Below are 19,285 nucleotides of genomic sequence, written 5' to 3' on the forward strand. Positions count from 1 at the left end.
AAATACTGAAAAGCATCCAGGGTAAATGTTGGATCAGTTGCTCTATGGTTGGATGTAGTCTGCGCTTCGTGAGTAACATGAGGGGCACAGTATTGAAGTACGATGACTCACAGAACTAGTTTACTAAACCCGCCAGGCAAGTTCATTCGTAACACCAATCCAGTTCGGAGTTTCGATTTGCGAAATGGATTGTGTTGTAAATGGAATATACACAAACCTCGCTCAGCATTGTTAAGAATTTTAGACCAAAAAACCCGCGAACATGTTATGCAAGAAACGAATCATCCAAGATACACTCGAGTTTTGGCTAAGGCTATGTGTTGTAGGTAAGGTGATATGATCTTAAGGTGATATGAAATTTTCAGGATATGCGCATGTGCAGTTGAAACTCCGAAGTTTGAACAGGCCTAATACAAATTGCGTGGAATTTAGCGAGATATGCACACTACATTTGCGGGGATATTTGAAGAGTTGGGGTAGCTGGTGAAATCGCTGCAGGTCAAAGCATCGAGGTACTATATACGGAGTTGGAGAGGAGGAAAGAGTGGCAGGGCAGGCGAAATGAAGGTCGGACGGCCGCCCTTGTAAAACAGCGAAGCTAGGGCACTGGATGGCATCCGCCATATATATATATATTGTGTAGAGAATTCACAAAGTACAGGCAGTGATAAGATCGAATCTTCTCAACTATAAACACTAGTAAAAGTATAGGTCATATAATAAACGCAATTGGTGTTCGATTGGGACGAAAAGATTTGTCTTTAGTAATATTACTGTCATTCGTTTTACTTGATTGCCGACATTCACAACATATCCAGACATCATGTAATGGTTCAATAATTCAATTTTAAGTACAGTATTTTATGCTGGCATTTTGTCTCGACACTCGTTTTACTTGATTACCGACATTCCCAGATTATCTCTACACATTGTTGGAGGCGCTCAATGAAATCAGTTTAAAAATGCAGTATTTTTATGCTGGTACTTTGTCTAGACACTCGACGTTTTACTTGATTGCCAACATTCACAACATATCCAGACATCATGTAATGGTTCAATAATTCAATTTTAAGTACAGTATTTTATGCTGGCATTTTGTCTCGACACTCGTTTTACTTGATTACCGACATTCCCAGATTATCTCTACACATTGTTGGAGGGGCTCAATGAAATCAGTTTAAAAATGCAGTATTTTTATGCTGGTACTTTGTCTAGACACTCGACGTTGTACTTGATTTCCGACATTCACAGCGTATATGCATAGCCTATAAGTATAACATTATAACATTTTAAAAGTTGTTTACCGTGCAGCCTCCTATTCGTATGAGTTGTACTAACGCACATGTTATCTGATAGGCTGGCTGTTGGAGATACGGTAGCTTATAAAACAAGGTTTCCACAAGTTTGCGTTTGGTGACTCCAAATGGACTTGGACCTCCAAGACCCCTATTGTTTTTGGTGCAGGTGTGTATAGCCACGTACAATAGACTGACCTGTGTTTATTTAATGTATCAAAATGGTGGTTCGGGCCATTTCTATAGTAACAGCTAGTTCTGCTTATACTAACACCTTTCTAGTGTACTGAAGTCATCGAAACCTCAATGCATTTTGCATTCTGGTTTACATTACGCGGTTGAGCAATTTTGAACAGCGCCGATAGCAACAACGTAAGTTTAGACAGTGACGTATGTTTAGACAACGGAAGTTAAAATAACAACGTGAGTTTGAGCAACAACGTGGTAAAACAGCAGCAACAACTTTAGTTTAGACTGCAACAAACTTAGTTTAGACAACGAAATATGGTTGCCCTTTTCGCGTTCCATACTGAAGCACTCCTTGCCAAATATTTTGGCTGGCTGCCTACATACCTCAGGCTCAAAGACCTCTAAGAATCGGCAAGTGCTGATTGGCTATAGGGCTCTCATGCTTACAGTTCAACAGTTAATAACAACTCCCAGTCCTGCTTTAATTCCACTAACAGCCTCTGCAGAGCTTAACCACAAATGTCAACAAACACTGCAGAAACTGGGAGACAAAGTAAAGGAGCTTTGGCAAAAGGTGAAGGCTCAGATTTTTTTAAACAATGGGGATTCATTGTAATTAATTAACTTTTGACCAAAAATTATTAGGCATCATCTTATTCATACACAATCCAACAATCATCAGTTCAACTTTGAATATGATCCATCAAAATCTTGAGGAGATTGAGATATTTGAAAATATTACAAAGAATGACCCCTGATGACCCCCTAAATGACATTTGACCTCAATTTTCCGAACACCCCTCATAACCCTCATCCCGAGGAACGTTGTGACCAAGTTTCATTATAACTGGCCATACACTGTACGAACAGGAGCAATTTGAAAATATAGGGCGGCGGCCCGGGCCACAAAAGACCCCTAGTTGATCTTTGATCTCAAATTCATGAACACACTGAAGGTAAAACTTCCATAGTACTATCGTGACAAACCCTCAACATTGTACCATGGAATCTGTAGGAGAAGAAGCATTTTGCGTATTTCCACAAAATGGCCCATTACGGCCCACGGGTGACCATTGACCCCAATTTCGGACCATCTCTAATGGCCCTATACCCAATGGTCCTTGTGTCCAAGTTCCATGAAATTCCATTAAATACTGTGTGAGTGGGAGCGGTTTTACCAATTGTTGACGGATAGAGTGATAGACGCCGCACTGTAACAATAGCTCACACCAGCATGCTGGTATGAGCTAAAAATGGAGTTGTCGGTGTAAGGGGTAGGGTGAGGCGCACGTCCCCTCTGTAATCTTCGATCTGTCACTGGCTACCCTGTGTATATAATAGGGATCAGCGCTGTAATTATGACTGTTCCTCTTTCTCTTCCCGAGGTCTTGGCGTTAATCTTCTACTTCCTCCTTTTCTCCTGTTTCTCTCTTTCTTCTTTTTCTTTTCCCTTCCTTCCTCTCCTCCTTTTCTTTTTTCTCCCTCTTTTTCCCTTTTTTCTTCTCTTTTTTTCTCTCCTCTTTTCCTTACCCGGGGGGCGCGCGCCCCCAACGCCCCCCTGGATACGCGCCTGGTAACTATTAATTTACTATTTGTTATAGTGACACTATTCCGTATTATTAATCTCAGAACAATTCAGGCTTATTGCGGCTTACCATTTTCAAGTTTTCTTTTGAGTAATTTTACTTGATGATTTGTTATGTTATGTTAGTTTTTGTATAGCGCTTTATATGGCACAGCCATCTCATAGCACTTTGAATCCCTGGTCATCAGGCTGGCTGCTGAGAATCCAGCGCACACAGCTTAGTTACCTCACAGGTACCCATTTATACACCTGAATGGATAGGGGCAGTCGAGATAAAAGTGCCTTGCCCAAGGACACAACATAACAGGATTATATATAAAACAAAAGCATTAGCCACTCGGCCTCCACGCTCCTCTTGTTTTGCTTATTCTAAGCTATTTTTTCCTGTAAGTGCACGCCATTTTAGGATGGGAGGAGCAGAAGGGAGGGGCGGGGCAAGCACAACCACGGTCCACCCCTCTAGTTTAGTATGCATGATCATCATCCATACCCCCATGCATTGTTTCATGGACCGCTGGGCTATCATAGTCAAACCCGGTTACGGTGTAGCCCGTTACACCAACAGAATTGCCTGTAAGGTTTCATAATAGTATGTACGATTGTATGAAACATAAGTAAGGAAAGAGGCTTGAGACCACGACGTCAGTACCATTTGAAAAAAACCTATTCTCTGGTCATTCTGTTTTCAAAAAGAATGATGATAATCTAAGAAATCAATTTAATTTTCCCTAGTTATAAAAACGTTTCATATCAGAATAATAATCTGATATACCAGATTAAGAAAATTATCTTTCATGGCCCTAATGGGCTTTCGTACTACGTAGTTCACCAGCTAAAGGTCCGCTTGGTTAACGGGCTCGTAGAGGGGGGGGGGGGCTGGACGTATTCTGGTTTAGTTCGGGTAGTAACCTGGGTGAGGAATCTGTGCTGGTGTATTTGTGCGGGAAGAGTTTTCCCGGAGGTAATTGCTAGGGGTGGGGTTAATTGTCCTCGGTGGTATTTGTCCTCGTTGATGTATGTCCGGGGGTAGTTGTCCCGGGGGTAGTTGTCTGGGGGGTACTTATCCTCGGGGGTATTTGTCCTCGGTGGTGTATGTCCGGGGGGTATTTGTCCGGGGGGTAGTTGTCCTCGGAGGTATTCGTCCTCGGGGGTTTTTGTCCGGGGGGTGATTGTCCGGGGGGTACTTGTCCCGGGGGTATGAGTCCGGGGGGTATATGTCCGGGGGGTATTTGTCCGGGGGGTATTTGTCCGGCAACCCTTAATAGGTAGGCTAGCCCTACGATATACTCTCAAATTCAGTCAAATTTAAGCCTCAATCATAGCCTCATAGGCATTCATAGGCTTTACATTTCTCTATAGTTTAGTATACATTTAAGTCCAGCCTTCATCTCTGTAAAATCCAAGTTAAATATTATTCTATTCCACTCACCATTTTATGATCTCACAGTGGAATCTCCAAATCTCACTTGCGTATAGCTACGTAGACCAATAGTAGATTTACATGAAGTTCAATGGCGATATGTTTAGTATTATAAAAGAGTTTGATTGAACCTTCGGTAATCTCTTTGTAAAAGTACCAGTGAATTCATGTTTCATTTGTATAGTTTTTGAAGCCATTACCCCATAACCACTTTGACCAGGACAATTTAAGAGTGATCATCTGTTACCCTTTAAGCAAATTATCTGTATGAACTGCAATGTTCCATAACATAAATTATTGCTTATTTTATTTTGTTTTGCAGAAACGCAATGGCTGGTACTATATTTTTCTGGTCAGCTGGGGCAGTGCTGTCTCTCCTTTCCCTTCCTATACTGATTGTCATTGCTCTGATATTACATCTCCAGTATAGAATTGCTCTAGATAACAAAATTCCTTGGTGACATCTATTTAATCAAATGGGTTGCTTAGAAAATACTCTTCAGACAGTCTCGTGTTTCATATTTCAGACATCCCAGTGGAATTTTGGACCATTTAAACATTAATTTCTGCAGTGTACAATACATGCTAACTGAATTTAAAATAAAAGTAGACACTGTTATTTGACCATTCCCTATGTACAGCTACATTTTTGGGCATGCCAACCAGATGGATAAAGTAAGAACCGGAGAAGAAACAATGGATGAACGAACACTGATCTGGTAAACGAACAATTTCTTACATATCTAACTTTTGCAATGTCGTAGACTCATAATAGCATGGAAATCAATATTTTATGTATTTTGACAAAACATTGATGAAATTGTGGTTAATTTCTATAGAAGAATCTTCACCAATAATGGCACATGTAAAAGAGTGAATAGCATCTGGAATGTGACCTTAAATAAATAGCAGTATACCTTTTGCAGATATTATTTCCATGAAGGAAAAATTGATCTTACCATGCAGGCAACACATTGGTTGTTAACTGTTCTGTCATGAAGAGACTACTGCTAGGGTGTTGATTGTCCAGGATAGAAGAGATTGTGGAGACAGGTTTTCAATTGATGTGCATATTTTATTAGGCAATATTTTTCTTGTATTCCCAGCACTCACATGCATACATCTGAATATCCATTACTTATCACAAAAACTGTGCCATTAAGGTAATAATTATGTATATAAAATACAAATATATTAACTTAGTAAGGCTATGTTTTAAAAGATGAGGGGACTTTGTAGCTTTGTAATAGAATGCAAAATTTAAAAACAAAATTGATGTATTTAAAGGTTTTAATCTGCTGTTGTAGATTTTCATTGTTTCTTGCTGCAGGATTCGTGAAACTGGGCCAGGGATGGTAGTCCATGTTTTCTCCTGGTCGATGATATTGTTTGCATCAAAGGAATCTGTAAAAGTGAGAGTTCAAGTTGCTACTTAAGATAATATCCAATCAGCTGCAAGTGTTATAGGATGATCTCAAATAATGTTTGTTATCCTACAAAGTTTTATTGTAGTAGTTAGGGCTGAGTTTTCAATAAAAAAAAGATCTAAATTTTCATTAAAATGTTTCAGCATAAACTTTTGAAAGTCTTAACATCTTATAAAACAATATTTCACTGGACACATGTAGGAGTCAGATATTTATCGCACCAAAAAATGGATGCTAACATACAATCAACCACAAGGAAAAGTCACCATGTGTCAGCATTCCTTTCAGTTAATGGTGTAAGATATCAGCTTTTCCCGCAGTCATGGTGTAAGGTGTCAGCATTATCATCCGTCAATGGTGAAAGGTGTTAGCATTACCATTGCTCAATGGTGTAAGGTGTCAGCATTCCTCTCAGTCAATGGTGTAAGGTGTCAGCATTCCCATCAGTCAATGGTGTGAGGTGTCAGCATTCACCTCAGTCAATAGTATTAATTGTCAGCATGCCTGTTAGTCAATGGTGTAAGGTGTCAGCCTTCACCTCGGTCTGGTGTAAGGTGTCAGCATTCCCCTATGCCAAGGTAAGGTGTAAGCATTATCACCAGTCAATGGTGTGAGGTGTCCGCATTCACATTATTCAATGGTGTAAGGTGTCAGCATAACTGTCAGTCAATGTAAGGTGCCAGCATTCCTGTTAGTCAATGATGTGAGGTGTCCGCATTCACTTTTTTTCAATGGTGTAAGGTGTCAGCATTACAGTCTGTCAATGTAAGGTGTAAGCATTATCACCAGTCAATGGTGTGAGGTGTCCGCATTCACATTATTCAATGGTGTTAGGTGTCAGCATAACTGTCAGTCAATGTAAGGTGTCAGCATTACCGTCTGTCAGTGGTGTAAGTTTCTAGAACTTTGGCCATAGGTGTTTATGGTATTATTAGCATTTTATTGGTAGAAAGTATCAGCATCCCTGTCAAAATTTGCATACTTGGTATTACCAGCCTTCCTATGTATCAGCCATTTTCATACAGTGTTAGCATTTTGATCAGTCAGTTGCATTAAATATTTTCTTGTAAATGTTCCTTCTTTTATCTTTGAAATAGGAATTTGTTACCTCTGGAAGGCATTTTAAGACTCCAGCTGTCTATCAAAAACTCCATACAGTCCTAGCCGAGCGGTTTCTGAGAAATGGCTTGGTGGTCGAACATACAGATCACATCTGGGCAGCAAGAAGAAATCTCTTCAACCCTGCCTTTCATCGAAGGTAAATAAACATTATTGTTGAAGTCTGACCAACGAGTGGTTAAGGGGGCATGGAAAAACTTTTGTTTTGGTCTGTAAATTCATAGACAAGTCAATGAATTGCAGTATTTGCAATACTATATAATAGAAATAATAAATAATATGTGAGCCCATTTCTTTTTAGTTAAATTGATGCTTTCATATTTGAAAAACGCATGAACTACAGTTGTTGAGGCCAAACAATTTTAAGTTAACCTTGCTCACACATTATTCAATGTTATATTTGTGAAGTGATAATCATTTCAGCTTTGCTGGTTTTGTGAATATGTGTGTTAATTGGCCACAGACATTCAACATAGATGTATATCCAACATGTTGAAACTTTCAGTGGGATGCCATTATCCATGCTTACATTATATGCATATAATTCTGTTCCTGTTTTATGCAGAACATAAATCGAGACAGACAGACAGACAGTATGCATAGAGACTTCAAATGGAGATATTCCTTTGTTCATTCAGTTGGATCCCAAATATTCTAAATAGTTTATGTGTGGTTGTACATACCGGAATACAGCAGGTCACTACTTGTGTATTGTAGACACACCTTTGAAATGTTGACAGTAACAAGGCGGTCATCAAACAGACGCAAGTGCACCCTTAGCTTCAGGCTTTATCAGAACCTCTTTATATGATAAATTAGTATGTACAGACAGTTTCTATGTCCTTATACGCTACACCCTTTAGATAATATCCAGTAATTAAAGTTGATTGCATATTCCCGTTGAATGTGGAAAAAGATAAATCAACAATAATATTACAGAAGACAAAAAGCCTATAAGGAACATCTATACAATGGGGAGGACAACACAGACCATCTGGCGTGATCCACTTCAGGAGAAAGTTAAGATTTATCCTGTCAAAATAGGTCAAATTCAATCAAATGCATCCCAAGTTAGGGACAACTTTTAGTTTTGATGATAATCGTAACCTTTGCTTTCATGATGGCGTATGTGTGTATGCGTGAGTAGGTGTGTGATTGGGCAGACCTCGCGTTTGGTGTGTAGAAGTATCACCCTGAGTACAAGAAGCCTATTGTTTTCAGTGATGGTCAAAGTCCATTTGGGGTCACCAGGGGTCAAGTTGTGAAAACCCTGTAAACAAAGTATCTCAAGAAGAAAAGCTTGGGCAGAACTCATTTTTGGTGTATAGAAATACCGCATTGAGTACAAGAAGCGTATGGTTTTCGGTGGAGGTCAAAGGTCATTTGAGGTCAACTAATGCCAAACATTAACATCACTCACCTCTTACCTGTCTTTCTACACTAATGCACCTTCCTTAACATAGGGAAGACTGGACAATTGTGCCACATTGAGTACAAGAAGCGTAATGTTGTGGGCAGAGGTCAATGGTCGTTTGAGTTTACCAGGGGTCAAATTGTGAAAACCATGTTTTACAAAATATTTCAACAAAGACAGATGTCATATTTAATATGTTGATGTATCTATCACATTTAGATATTCAGAGACTGCACAACGATTCTTAACCTGATCATTGCTACGTATTAACACAATATGTGAGAAAAAATATGTTGAAATTGAAGGTATTCCAAGTTTGCAGCACAATAAGTGTAAAATGCTGTATTCTGTATTGGAAATACCTCAGATATGAATTTCTCTAACCCATTTATCAATACTGCATTTTCTGCAGTTTGCTTGTTTTTACTAACATGGTTTGTCTCCAGGGTATATTACTTACTGGAAGTATATCATGACTAACAGATAAATCGTTTGGAATGACAGAAGTGGTTGATGAGTTTGTGACTTTCTTTGTGGCAGGTAAATATTAAGTACTGTGTGATGCCATTGTGAGTGACAACAACAAATCTACATGATAATTATGCGAGTAGAACCTAGAAACCATTTTCGAAAACTGCGTTTGTCCTGCAACTAGGATATTTTAATTTCCTTTGAAAAACAAGAAGGTTAATAATCTAATCCTAGTAGAGATTTTTCTTAACACTTGACTGAATCTGAAATGAGCATAGCATGATTTTGTGTCACTGTAGTTTTGAACACAGCCAGTCGTTATTAATAGATCTCTTTGGGCAGCCGACATTGGCTCAAAGACACAAATGTAACAGAAAAATTGTCTACATCAAATTGTCAGCCAGCAAATGATGTCCTGCACCACTTTATTGATATTCCTTTAAGGTACTTTTTGCATATTGAATATTCATGTTTGAATGGTCATGATAACACCGTCCAGTCTATTAAAGGTAACCCGGTGAAATGATAATGATATCATATTCCAGTGGCTGTCTATCTGCACCTTTATTAGGGGACTAAAGTTTCACTCTCTATACGATATTTTAAAGGTCAATTGAATTCGCCAGGCAAAACTTCTATTATATCATCTTGGCTGATAAAGTTTTCTTTTAAAATTGTGTATTTTGTGTATTCTGCAAGAAAGCATGCTCTCGATATGTGGCTCTTAATCAGTACAGGATGGGAGCAGGAGACCACATATTCTCTTTAGAAGAGTGGACACTTACATTGACATTCATAGCCTGACATTAACAAGAAGATATACCATAGGGCTAATGGCAATTTAAGCAGCATAAACAAATCTTGATCTTGAAAAAAAATTACACATTTTAGCTGTATAAGTATTAAGATGCTCTTTAAAGATGACACATTGTGGTCTCTTCAATGCCAATTGGCGTTGTGGTCAAGTGGTTAAGGCAGTGGACTTGTGATCTAAGGAATATAGGTTCGAGTCCTGGCCAGATCATTGCGTTGTGTCCCTGGGCAAGGCACTTTATCTCCATTGCCCCTCTCCACCCAGGTGAATAAATGGGGACTTGCGAGGTAACTTGTAAATATAGTAGCGAGCGCCTGTCGCAGCACCCTTTGTGAAGTCCCCCGGAAACACGTGGTTGTGGTGCACTGGGTGCCCCAGAAGAGAATGATTGAATTGTGCACACTTTGGTGGGTAGGTGTGACAAGTTACCAATGACAAGGGTTAAGTTGTAAAGTCATGTGAGAGGTTCCAGAACAAGACTGTAAACCTAAATAATAAATAATTAGAATTATTTTGAAGAAAAATAATATCATCAGTTTTAGTTTTCATGGATACCTCTTGATTATCCAACCTGCAAGTTATATATCTCAATTTTACTTGATGAGGCAATCTTCTTTACTTTAGCTAACTTTGGCAACAGCATCTTTGACAGTTCACATATTTCTTTGTGATGTATCAGGTTATCAAGGAGACATTTCTGGCCTCTCCACCTATAGGAGGGACAGGGAGAGTTTCTAGTAATGACGTTGTGGTCAATGGATATCTTATACCTAAAGGAAGTGAAGTGATCGTGAGTTTGAACTATCATGGAAATTGCAAATATCAAAGATCTGAAAGTGGATCGTTTATGAATATTCACTGTATTACTAACTTTCAAATTTAATATAATTACAAATGAATTTTAATCTTGATCATTCCTCATATTCATTATAAAAAATAATGGAGCTTTTTTTTAAGTGTTACAGAATCTGAAAATGTTTGACATGCGTCCCATTTTCCTTACTGACATTCAAGGGGAAGATACATATATAGGCTTGTAAATCAGTTTATTAATTCTTCACCACCAAACAGTCCTGAACTGAAGAAATTATGAAGTTCATTCTGACATTTGTACTATTCTTTTCATTATTCAAATCTCCTGGAAAGTTAAATATGGTTTAAGAATCACAACCAACTTCTTTGTGGCAAGCATCCTCTCATTAAATTAAAATACAAGTTCACTCTACCTGTTTTATATTTTGCTTTTATTTACTTGCAGATAACAATCTGTATAGAAAAGGTGGAGGAGTACTTCCCCGACCCCAATAATTTCAATCCAGAAAGATTCCTCCAGCAAACAATGTAAGTGCTCTCATCTGATATGATTTTCACTCTTATTGCTTTTGTTCATTCTGTATTTCTTGCCAGAGGCCAAAACTTAAGTGCATTTGACACCTGCTTGTAAACATAATAACTCAAAAAGACCTTCGTACTTCATACATTCTTTTGAGCACCCTATGCTTTGCTGTGAAGGCCAAAGGTTATTCAAGGTCATAAGAGGTCAAAGTCTGAATACTTTGCTAACACAATATGTTATAAATTACATCTTTGTTGAACTTCATTCTTAGTACCCTAGAGAACCCTATTGAAATTGGTAGAGGTCAAAGGTCACATGAGGTCAACAGGTGTCAAAGTCTGTAATCCTTGATAACATCGAAAATAAAGCTGCAATTAATCTTTGAGTTCTCTGATTTTCCTAGTTTCCTTATGGTGAAGATAGTTTTGGTCAATTTCAGTTCAGTATAGTTTTGCGAAGGTCTTCAACAATAGGCCTTCAACAGTACAAGCAGTCATCTGGGAAATGAAATCTGCTTCCAATAGTTGAAACTCTTGTGTTGGTTGCTGTAAACACACATAGAGACCTTATCAGTTTTCACACTGAGCTTTGAAGGGTCAACAGGTTATCTCAAATGGTCTCAAAATTGGTCTTATTTGTGATGATTTATACTAGATGACTTTGGCAGTAAGTTATTTAAAGTTGTCACATAACTCTCATTCGTTAATAACAAATATTGAAAAGATGGTTGGTGGCAGAGCTGATTTGCTTTCTCAAACTTCGTAAAAGAAAATGTCTATTTGCAACATAGAACAAAAACCCAACAGATTTGAGCACAATTCTGTACTAAAATGCAATATCTATGTACAACAATTGGCAAAGCACATTTAAAAGGTAAATAAACTTACAAATGATCGGTCAGAAAACTATAATGATCATTCAACACAATAATTCTTAACATCTGAAGCCGTGGTACACAGCCATCTCCTATATGTCTGATTGAAACACTGAAGTTACTAGATAAGGTAATCTCAAGGAATACCACAGTGAAGTGTGAAGTAGATGTAGAATGTCTGTTTGCTACACAGACCATCTATGGGGGTCTGTTATTACATAGGAAACTGGATGTTCTGGATGTTCAGACATTTAATAACATATCTTTACTGTAAAATCCTTACAAATCCTTGAATTAAATGGTTGACGTCGCCCACAAGGAAGTTCTACAAATAAGAGTTGAAAATCTCTCTTCTCTGGTTTTCTTGCACAAATTTAAGTCACTTGCTCTACATAAGTCAAATAGTTATAGGAAATTTTGGGTGAATTGTATGGCAAGGAATCAGAGCTGGTGTCCACAGCTGGTCTCCACAACTGTTCTGCTTTCTTTCTTTTAATCTCCTGCTCGTTTCTGTTCTTATTTTCTTGCCCATCTAAGTGATCCCGGAATCTTGTATATATGACAAATGATCATGACTATACAATTTATCAGATGTATGCATTTTTTTATCAGATGTATGCGAGTTGTTAACTATGTCAAATGAAAACTTGGTTCTCTGCTCTATAATGATGGTGCCAAAGTTTCCATCAACCTTGAACGTGCATTATGAAACATTTGATATATAATCTAACCTGTAGCCACTACATTATGACAACTTTATATAACTCATGGCTATTTTTTATTTTATAAACTCTGTATTCTGCAGTGAGGAAAATACATGGGTTCCTTTCATGGTTGGTCCAAAGTCATGCATCGGTCAACAATTTGCTATGGTCAGTATAATCTTGGTACACCCTAGGGGCCTCAGATGTGTCGTGCGCAAGTTTTCTCCAGTCTCGAGAAGCTTTAAAAAATTTGTGCAAATCCTTTAATATCAGAAAAATATTTTAGTTCAATTATATATCGACAAGGCCTTAAATTTACGGTTTTACTAACAGTAAAGACATGCAACATTGGATACTTTATACATAGGTCCAACTTGTGATAGGATATTTTGTTAAAGACAGTCCTACCAAACTTATACTTACAGTATAGTCCTATTCATGCCACACTAGGATATATGACATTAAAGAAAGGCCTACTGAACTTCTACTTATAGTCATATACATCCCACACTGGGATATTACGTTAGAGAAAGGCCAACACTTCTTCTACATATGGTCTTATACATCCCACACTAGGATATTATGTTAAAGACAGGCTCACACTTCTACATATAGTCTTATACATCCCACACTAGGATATTATGTTAAAGACAGGCCTACTGAACTTCTACTTACAGTTATATACATCCATGATCCAACACTAGGGTATTTCTGAATTTTGTTTTCAATAATTATTGTTAAGTTATTTATTTCTGTAATTCTTAGGATGCAATATTTTTAGGCTGTAATATTTTTAAGCTTGTATTATTTTATATATATATATATATATATATATATATGTATGTATATATATATATTTTATATGTTTATATGTATGTATGTATTATGTTAAGTGCTTTGAGATCATTCTTTTGATGTAAAGCTCTATTTAAGAATAAATAATAATTATTATTTTTATATTACGTTAGAGTCAGGCCTAAAGTCCTATACATCCCACACTGGGATATTTACCTTAGAGACAGTCCTACCAAACTTCTACTTATGTCCTATACATGCATTTTTTTACAGTTTTATTTGTACCTATAAGGGGTCAGTAGTATTGTCACACAACTTCAGAATGCTGCCCCCATTATTGAACGTTTACCAGCATTTAATATAAGTACCATACTGTACCTCTACTAGCTGGTCAGTCAACTTTTATATCAGCACTACATTAACAAAGACAAAGATTAAGCAAGCTTGATGCATTGTTAGTTAAAATCGTTTGGAATTTCAAGTTGACAAACAATCGGTTCTCTCAGCTTTGGATAAGATAATACTGTGGAAACTAGACATGCGATAAATAGGGCAAATTCGATTTTACTGTGCTTTGTGAATTTTCCTTCATTATTTAGCAATTCTAGGAGAATTTTCTGATTTGTTTATCTTCTAGAAAGAAAAAGTTTTGTTTGAAATATTTGATGACAAGATATTGGTATTCTCTTTTTGTTTTTTTCATGAAAAAGATGGAAATGAAAGTAATACTGGCCCTACTTCTTCAAACATTTAATTTTGAATGGCTCCCCGAACAATCAACCAGAATCACAAAGGAAACAACAATGAAACTTACAGATGGCGCCCTTCACTACATCAGGCTGCTAGATGGCGTGACGGTTGACGAGTAATTGAGAACATGTAACAGCGGATACACTTCTGCTTATTTGCTATTTGGTATTAATATTAATACTATATGATAGATCTCTCATAACTAACAATTGAAAGGTGTATTTTTACTTGCTAATCTCATGGATATGAAATTGCGTTTCCGTCACCATGATCTAGCAATGCCACACGTACTTGGAAACTCCTCTTAACTAGGAGATAGCTATGGTTACACATACAACCACACAGCTTTTGCATCCTATAAAGTAACTTTGATGTTCTTATTTTGGTGGTACGGTTTTGGTGGACTAAAAGGTGACTATGCACATATTATTAATTTTGATTTGTTATCAGTCTTTGATATCAGTCAATGTTCTCTGTCTATACCACATTTAATTTTTGAGAAAATACCTTTTAAACATCTAATCAGTCCATCAGATGTAACGTAATACAAACTAGGACATCACACACTTTCATGACCTCAGGAAATATGTTACTGATGCATTCCATTTGTTTGTATGCAAATTGTTGTTTGACGTCCAAGGGTGTTGTGTTGCTCACATAACTGAAGCTGAAAGAACGTGTTTTTGTCTCAGAGTTATTGGAAATCTTAAACAAATGGTTTACCATGATTTAAATCTGCATCGATGGGCTGACATCATCATCAATTAATCATATTTTAAAGATTAATATGTCAATGATAAATGTCAAGACTGAAATTCCGCCTAGAGTCTACGTTTATTAGGTTCCCGGTAAAATGTTTCCAGATGTCTTATCTTTTCGTTAACATTAGAGTAATGTATCACATGAATGTGACTAATTCAACACGAAATGCATCCCAACAAATAGGTCACAATTATAATGTCATCACATAAGTCAATAAATGAAATCAATTCTTTTGTTTAAAAGCCACTTGTTCAATTCAGATATCATCTCTATGCAGTAAAAGTAGCTTTCGTAATATTCCGCCGCGATTGTGAATGTAACATTCTCTTTTACTACAGGATTTGTTCCGCCACAATAATTCAGCGTTGTATTTTACAGTGAATCAAGATCATCAATGTAACCCAAAGAATTTATCCCAGATAGGAGCCAGAGTTTAGTTGGTTAGAAGTCCAGAAATTTCTCCAAGTAGGCATTTTTTCTTTTCTTTTTCAAATCTCCTAATTTGTTCATTGTCTTCTTGTGGTTTTTTTTTTCATTTCATATAATTTTTTTCTACAACAATATTTATATTTTAACATATACTTGAGTCATTAAAGTTTTACAACATAGCTATTAAACAAAGGGTTCTAGGAAGCCTTTGGGTTGAACAAAGAAGAGAGCCCCCCCCCCCAATGGTGAAAGGAAGAAAGAGATATAAAAAAAATGGCTTCTTGTAAGCATTTAATCCATAATAAGCTGGCTTGACTAAAATGAAATCTGTAAATTTTATAGAGGTCACCACAATATCAGACTAAACCAAAACCAAGAAACATATTTGATGATAGGAAGCCATAGTCTTTTGCATATTATCTCGCTACAAAAACATTGGACCCAACTGAATAAAGAGTTGCTTTTTTCAAATCTTTTTTGGTTATTCCCCTGGGACTACCTTTACTGAATCAATCAACTTGTCAGTGTAAAGTGTATCAGATTTATTGGAAGATGGAAATTTCCTTTCTTTCATATTAATTTCCTTTCTTTTATGTCATCTTTCTTTGCATACTTTTCCTTTTTTCATTTCTCCTTTTGATATTAAGGCGGTAGTGACAGAAATTTTGAAATAATCTTTGCTATGAAATTATGAATATGTTAATGTTGGATGTCAAATTGATCTACAACAAAATAGCAATTCCAACTTGAAATATAGTTGGTACGGAAATTCTCAGAAGTGAGTACAACAACCTTCATGGGTCACTGCTATCACCAGTGTAGGAAATCCTTCTACACTGGAAGGTTGCTTTAGGCATGCAAATGAAATTTAATTTTACCTAGTTTATTTAACACCACCTACTTATCCACATTATCCATTGTGATAGGAAAATTTGGAAGAGAACAAAATGTACAGAACACTGAATATTCATATAGGTACTTTTTTGTTTTGACTTACCTATTCTTGGAATCATCTCTGGATGAATCTTAAATGATGTCTTGTAAGCGTTTTGATTACAAAGAGTACACATATTTCTTGTTGCCGTTTTCAACTTAACATTTATTCTCACCAAAGAAACATTTGATATACAGTGACCTAATTCTTCCCCACAGATGAATGAACCTGTTTAATTATGGTACATAATTCTGTTGATAAGGAGGACGGTATAAAGATGTTTGTGTAGATAGGTTTCCTTTTCATAACCTTTGACCTTAGAAGCTGTTATAATTGTAGAGGCTTTTGCGTGGTCGATTTAAAATGTCCATTCCTGGCTTGTTTTCACTATTTTTAAAATGCTTTGTATAAACAATAAGGTACTGGTAACCACACTATCATGGAAGTTATTGCATTAACATGGCGTGTGGTTTGTTACAGTCCATGGTTAGACCACATGCAGGGGCAGATGAAGGGTTGTGAAAAGGAATAACAAAGCATGGGGTAGGAGCCGGGGGGCACGTGCCCCTCCCACTTTTTTCTCAAAATAGCAAATGTGACCTACTGGCAAATAAAATGTGCCCCTTTGATTAAGAACTGTCTTTTGGATATTTGAAGCCTTTGTTAATTTTAATATTTATTTTTAATTATTCGTGTGCACCATAATAGTATTAATAGCATACTAACACAACATACATATTTAAGTGATATGGCCTGTGGACTATCATACATAACTTAATAAGGGTTTCATTTTAAATATGTACCACTTTTACTAAACTCAGATATACTTTGGTCTGTAATAAATAAAAAAAATATTTGTTCTGTGTTTCGAATGCATTTCGTCTGTGCATGAATGAGTAAACATACACATATAATAAAAAAGTCCTCTCCATAATTGTTACACTCCCCATGCCAACTGTTTTACACATGTGACCCCTCCCCCTCTACTTTACATGTTGCTAAATGCCTGGTTACAGTGCGATATACCAATGCCCCACGACTGCAGTGAGCTATTTCTTTTGTATAAATCAATATATAAGTTGGCAAACTGAGACGTCATGGCATATCGTAGATGTGAAATAAAGTTATAGCGGGTTTATATCCGTTACCTTAGTACTCCTACAGTCTTCTGCAAAACTAAGTATCTCTTCCCCCTCCCTCTCAGAAAAAGAGAGAGAGACTTGAAGAAACTGTGGATATTTATCATTAGGTGTCTGCGAGGTATAAGGGTAATCTAGTTATAACTACTCCTATTGATATGATCATGTTTTCTGATTCCTTATAACTCCAGGGAGCAAATAATGACAACATGACTTGGGAAAAGTTAATCCTCTTCACAAACTTCGAACTTGAATAAAATTTCAGACCAAGATATAACACCATCACAGTTCATCCTCCAAATCATCTTCCCCCTGCATCAACAACCTCAACATCTTGGAAGTTGCTGCAATTTCTACATTTACATAGGTCTGTAAACGGCAGCTGTGCATTCATACAGGAACATCCCCTTAAAGACATTTGCTGACCCTACAGCTACAGCTGACGTACTGAAGCAAAACATCTTGGCACGGTGGCTTTGTCATCCAAGTGATTATAAAGTCCATCCATGTCCCTCTGGTGAGGGTGCATCAATCCTTTGCTGTAATTCCTTACGGTGAATACCAGTCTGGTAAGTGCATTGCTTTACATGCTAGATCAGAGCATCTTTTGTTGGTGGTAAACTCTGCTCCGAGGATGGAGATGAACAGAACACCTCGTACCATGAAATTGGAGATTTTTTAGTCAAACATTTTATGATGGGGTACCAATATAAATACTATTAACCTAGAAATATGTTGCAAATTACTTAAAAAGTTCCAATGGAAAGATTAACCTGATATTGTATCTCAAGGCGTTTAGAGATTTTTTTTTAATTTTTCTTGGGGACTACCCCCACATACCAAGAGCTCTAGATTCACCCCTGAACACTCAATGAACCACACATTGAAGAAAGTAATTTACCTTTCTTATTTGCATCAAATTGGGCTCAATTTTTTTTCCGCTCGGCTGCTTGTCGAAGCAATCCTTTGATAAAATGATATCAAGAAAGAAAATTGTTTTGAATTTTCTGTTGATGAAAATGTAAGTTTGAACAAGTAAGAACTAAGACAATTTCATTTATATACCACATGTTTTGCTCATCTTCTATGGATGAACTAATACATATACAATTTTTTTGAAAACCAGAGTCATGCAACGAAGAATTTAAACAGTTTTTTTTCTTTGGGGGGGGGGGGGGCAGTACATTATCTCTTAATATTATGGTTTAACCCGGTCAACCCAAAAGGTGAAAAAAATGTGGCAATTGTGGAGGTGACCACCCACCCTGCAGTTGCCATGCATTTGGTAAAACGTGCCATATCTGTAGGCTAACAAACAAATATTTTGCTAGTTACTGTTGGTCAATTAACGTGATAACACGTAGAGACAATGTCGTAGATAGATAGATAGATAGATAGATAGATAGATAGATAGATAGATAGATAGATAGATAGATAGATAGATAGATAGATAGATAGATAGATAGATAGATAGATAGATAGATAGATAGATAGATAGATAGATAGATAGATAGATAGATAGATAGATAGATAGATAGATAGATAGATAGATAGATAGATAGATAGATAGATAGATAGATAGATAGATAGATAGATAGATAGATAGATAGATAGATAGATAGATAGATAGATAGATAGATAGATAGATAGATAGATAGATAGATAGATAGATAGATAGATAGATAGATAGATAGATAGATAGATAGATAGATAGATAGATAGATAGATAGATAGATAGATAGATAGATAGATAGATAGATAGATAGATAGATAGATAGATAGATAGATAGATAGATAGATAGATAGATAGATAGATAGATAGATAGAT

At 36.7% G+C, this 19,285-nt stretch overlaps 2 protein-coding genes across 2 annotated transcripts in view; both read left to right on the forward strand.

Moving 5' to 3' along the window:
• Positions 1-14,327, forward strand: part of LOC139971932 (cholesterol 24-hydroxylase-like) — a 90,641-nt gene extending 76,314 nt beyond the window's left edge. The window contains exons 12-14 of the mRNA XM_071978784.1: positions 10,993-11,075; positions 12,750-12,816; positions 14,154-14,327. Coding sequence (XP_071834885.1) covers positions 10,993-11,075; positions 12,750-12,816; positions 14,154-14,312 — 309 coding nt within the window. The 3' untranslated portion in view covers positions 14,313-14,327. The remainder of the gene's footprint in view (positions 1-10,992; positions 11,076-12,749; positions 12,817-14,153) is intronic.
• On the forward strand, positions 4,597-10,402 carry LOC139971948 (cholesterol 24-hydroxylase-like). The gene is made up of 4 exons (XM_071978807.1): positions 4,597-5,208; positions 5,820-5,901; positions 7,014-7,174; positions 8,896-10,402. The coding sequence occupies exons 1-4, from the start codon at positions 5,123-5,125 to the stop codon at positions 8,927-8,929; spliced, it is 363 nt and encodes a 120-aa protein (XP_071834908.1). The 5' UTR covers positions 4,597-5,122; the 3' UTR covers positions 8,930-10,402.
• Positions 14,328-19,285: the final 4,958 nt, after the last annotated feature.

This window comes from Apostichopus japonicus, chromosome 8, assembly GCF_037975245.1.
Source record: "Apostichopus japonicus isolate 1M-3 chromosome 8, ASM3797524v1, whole genome shotgun sequence".
NCBI lineage: Eukaryota > Metazoa > Echinodermata > Holothuroidea > Aspidochirotida > Stichopodidae > Apostichopus > Apostichopus japonicus.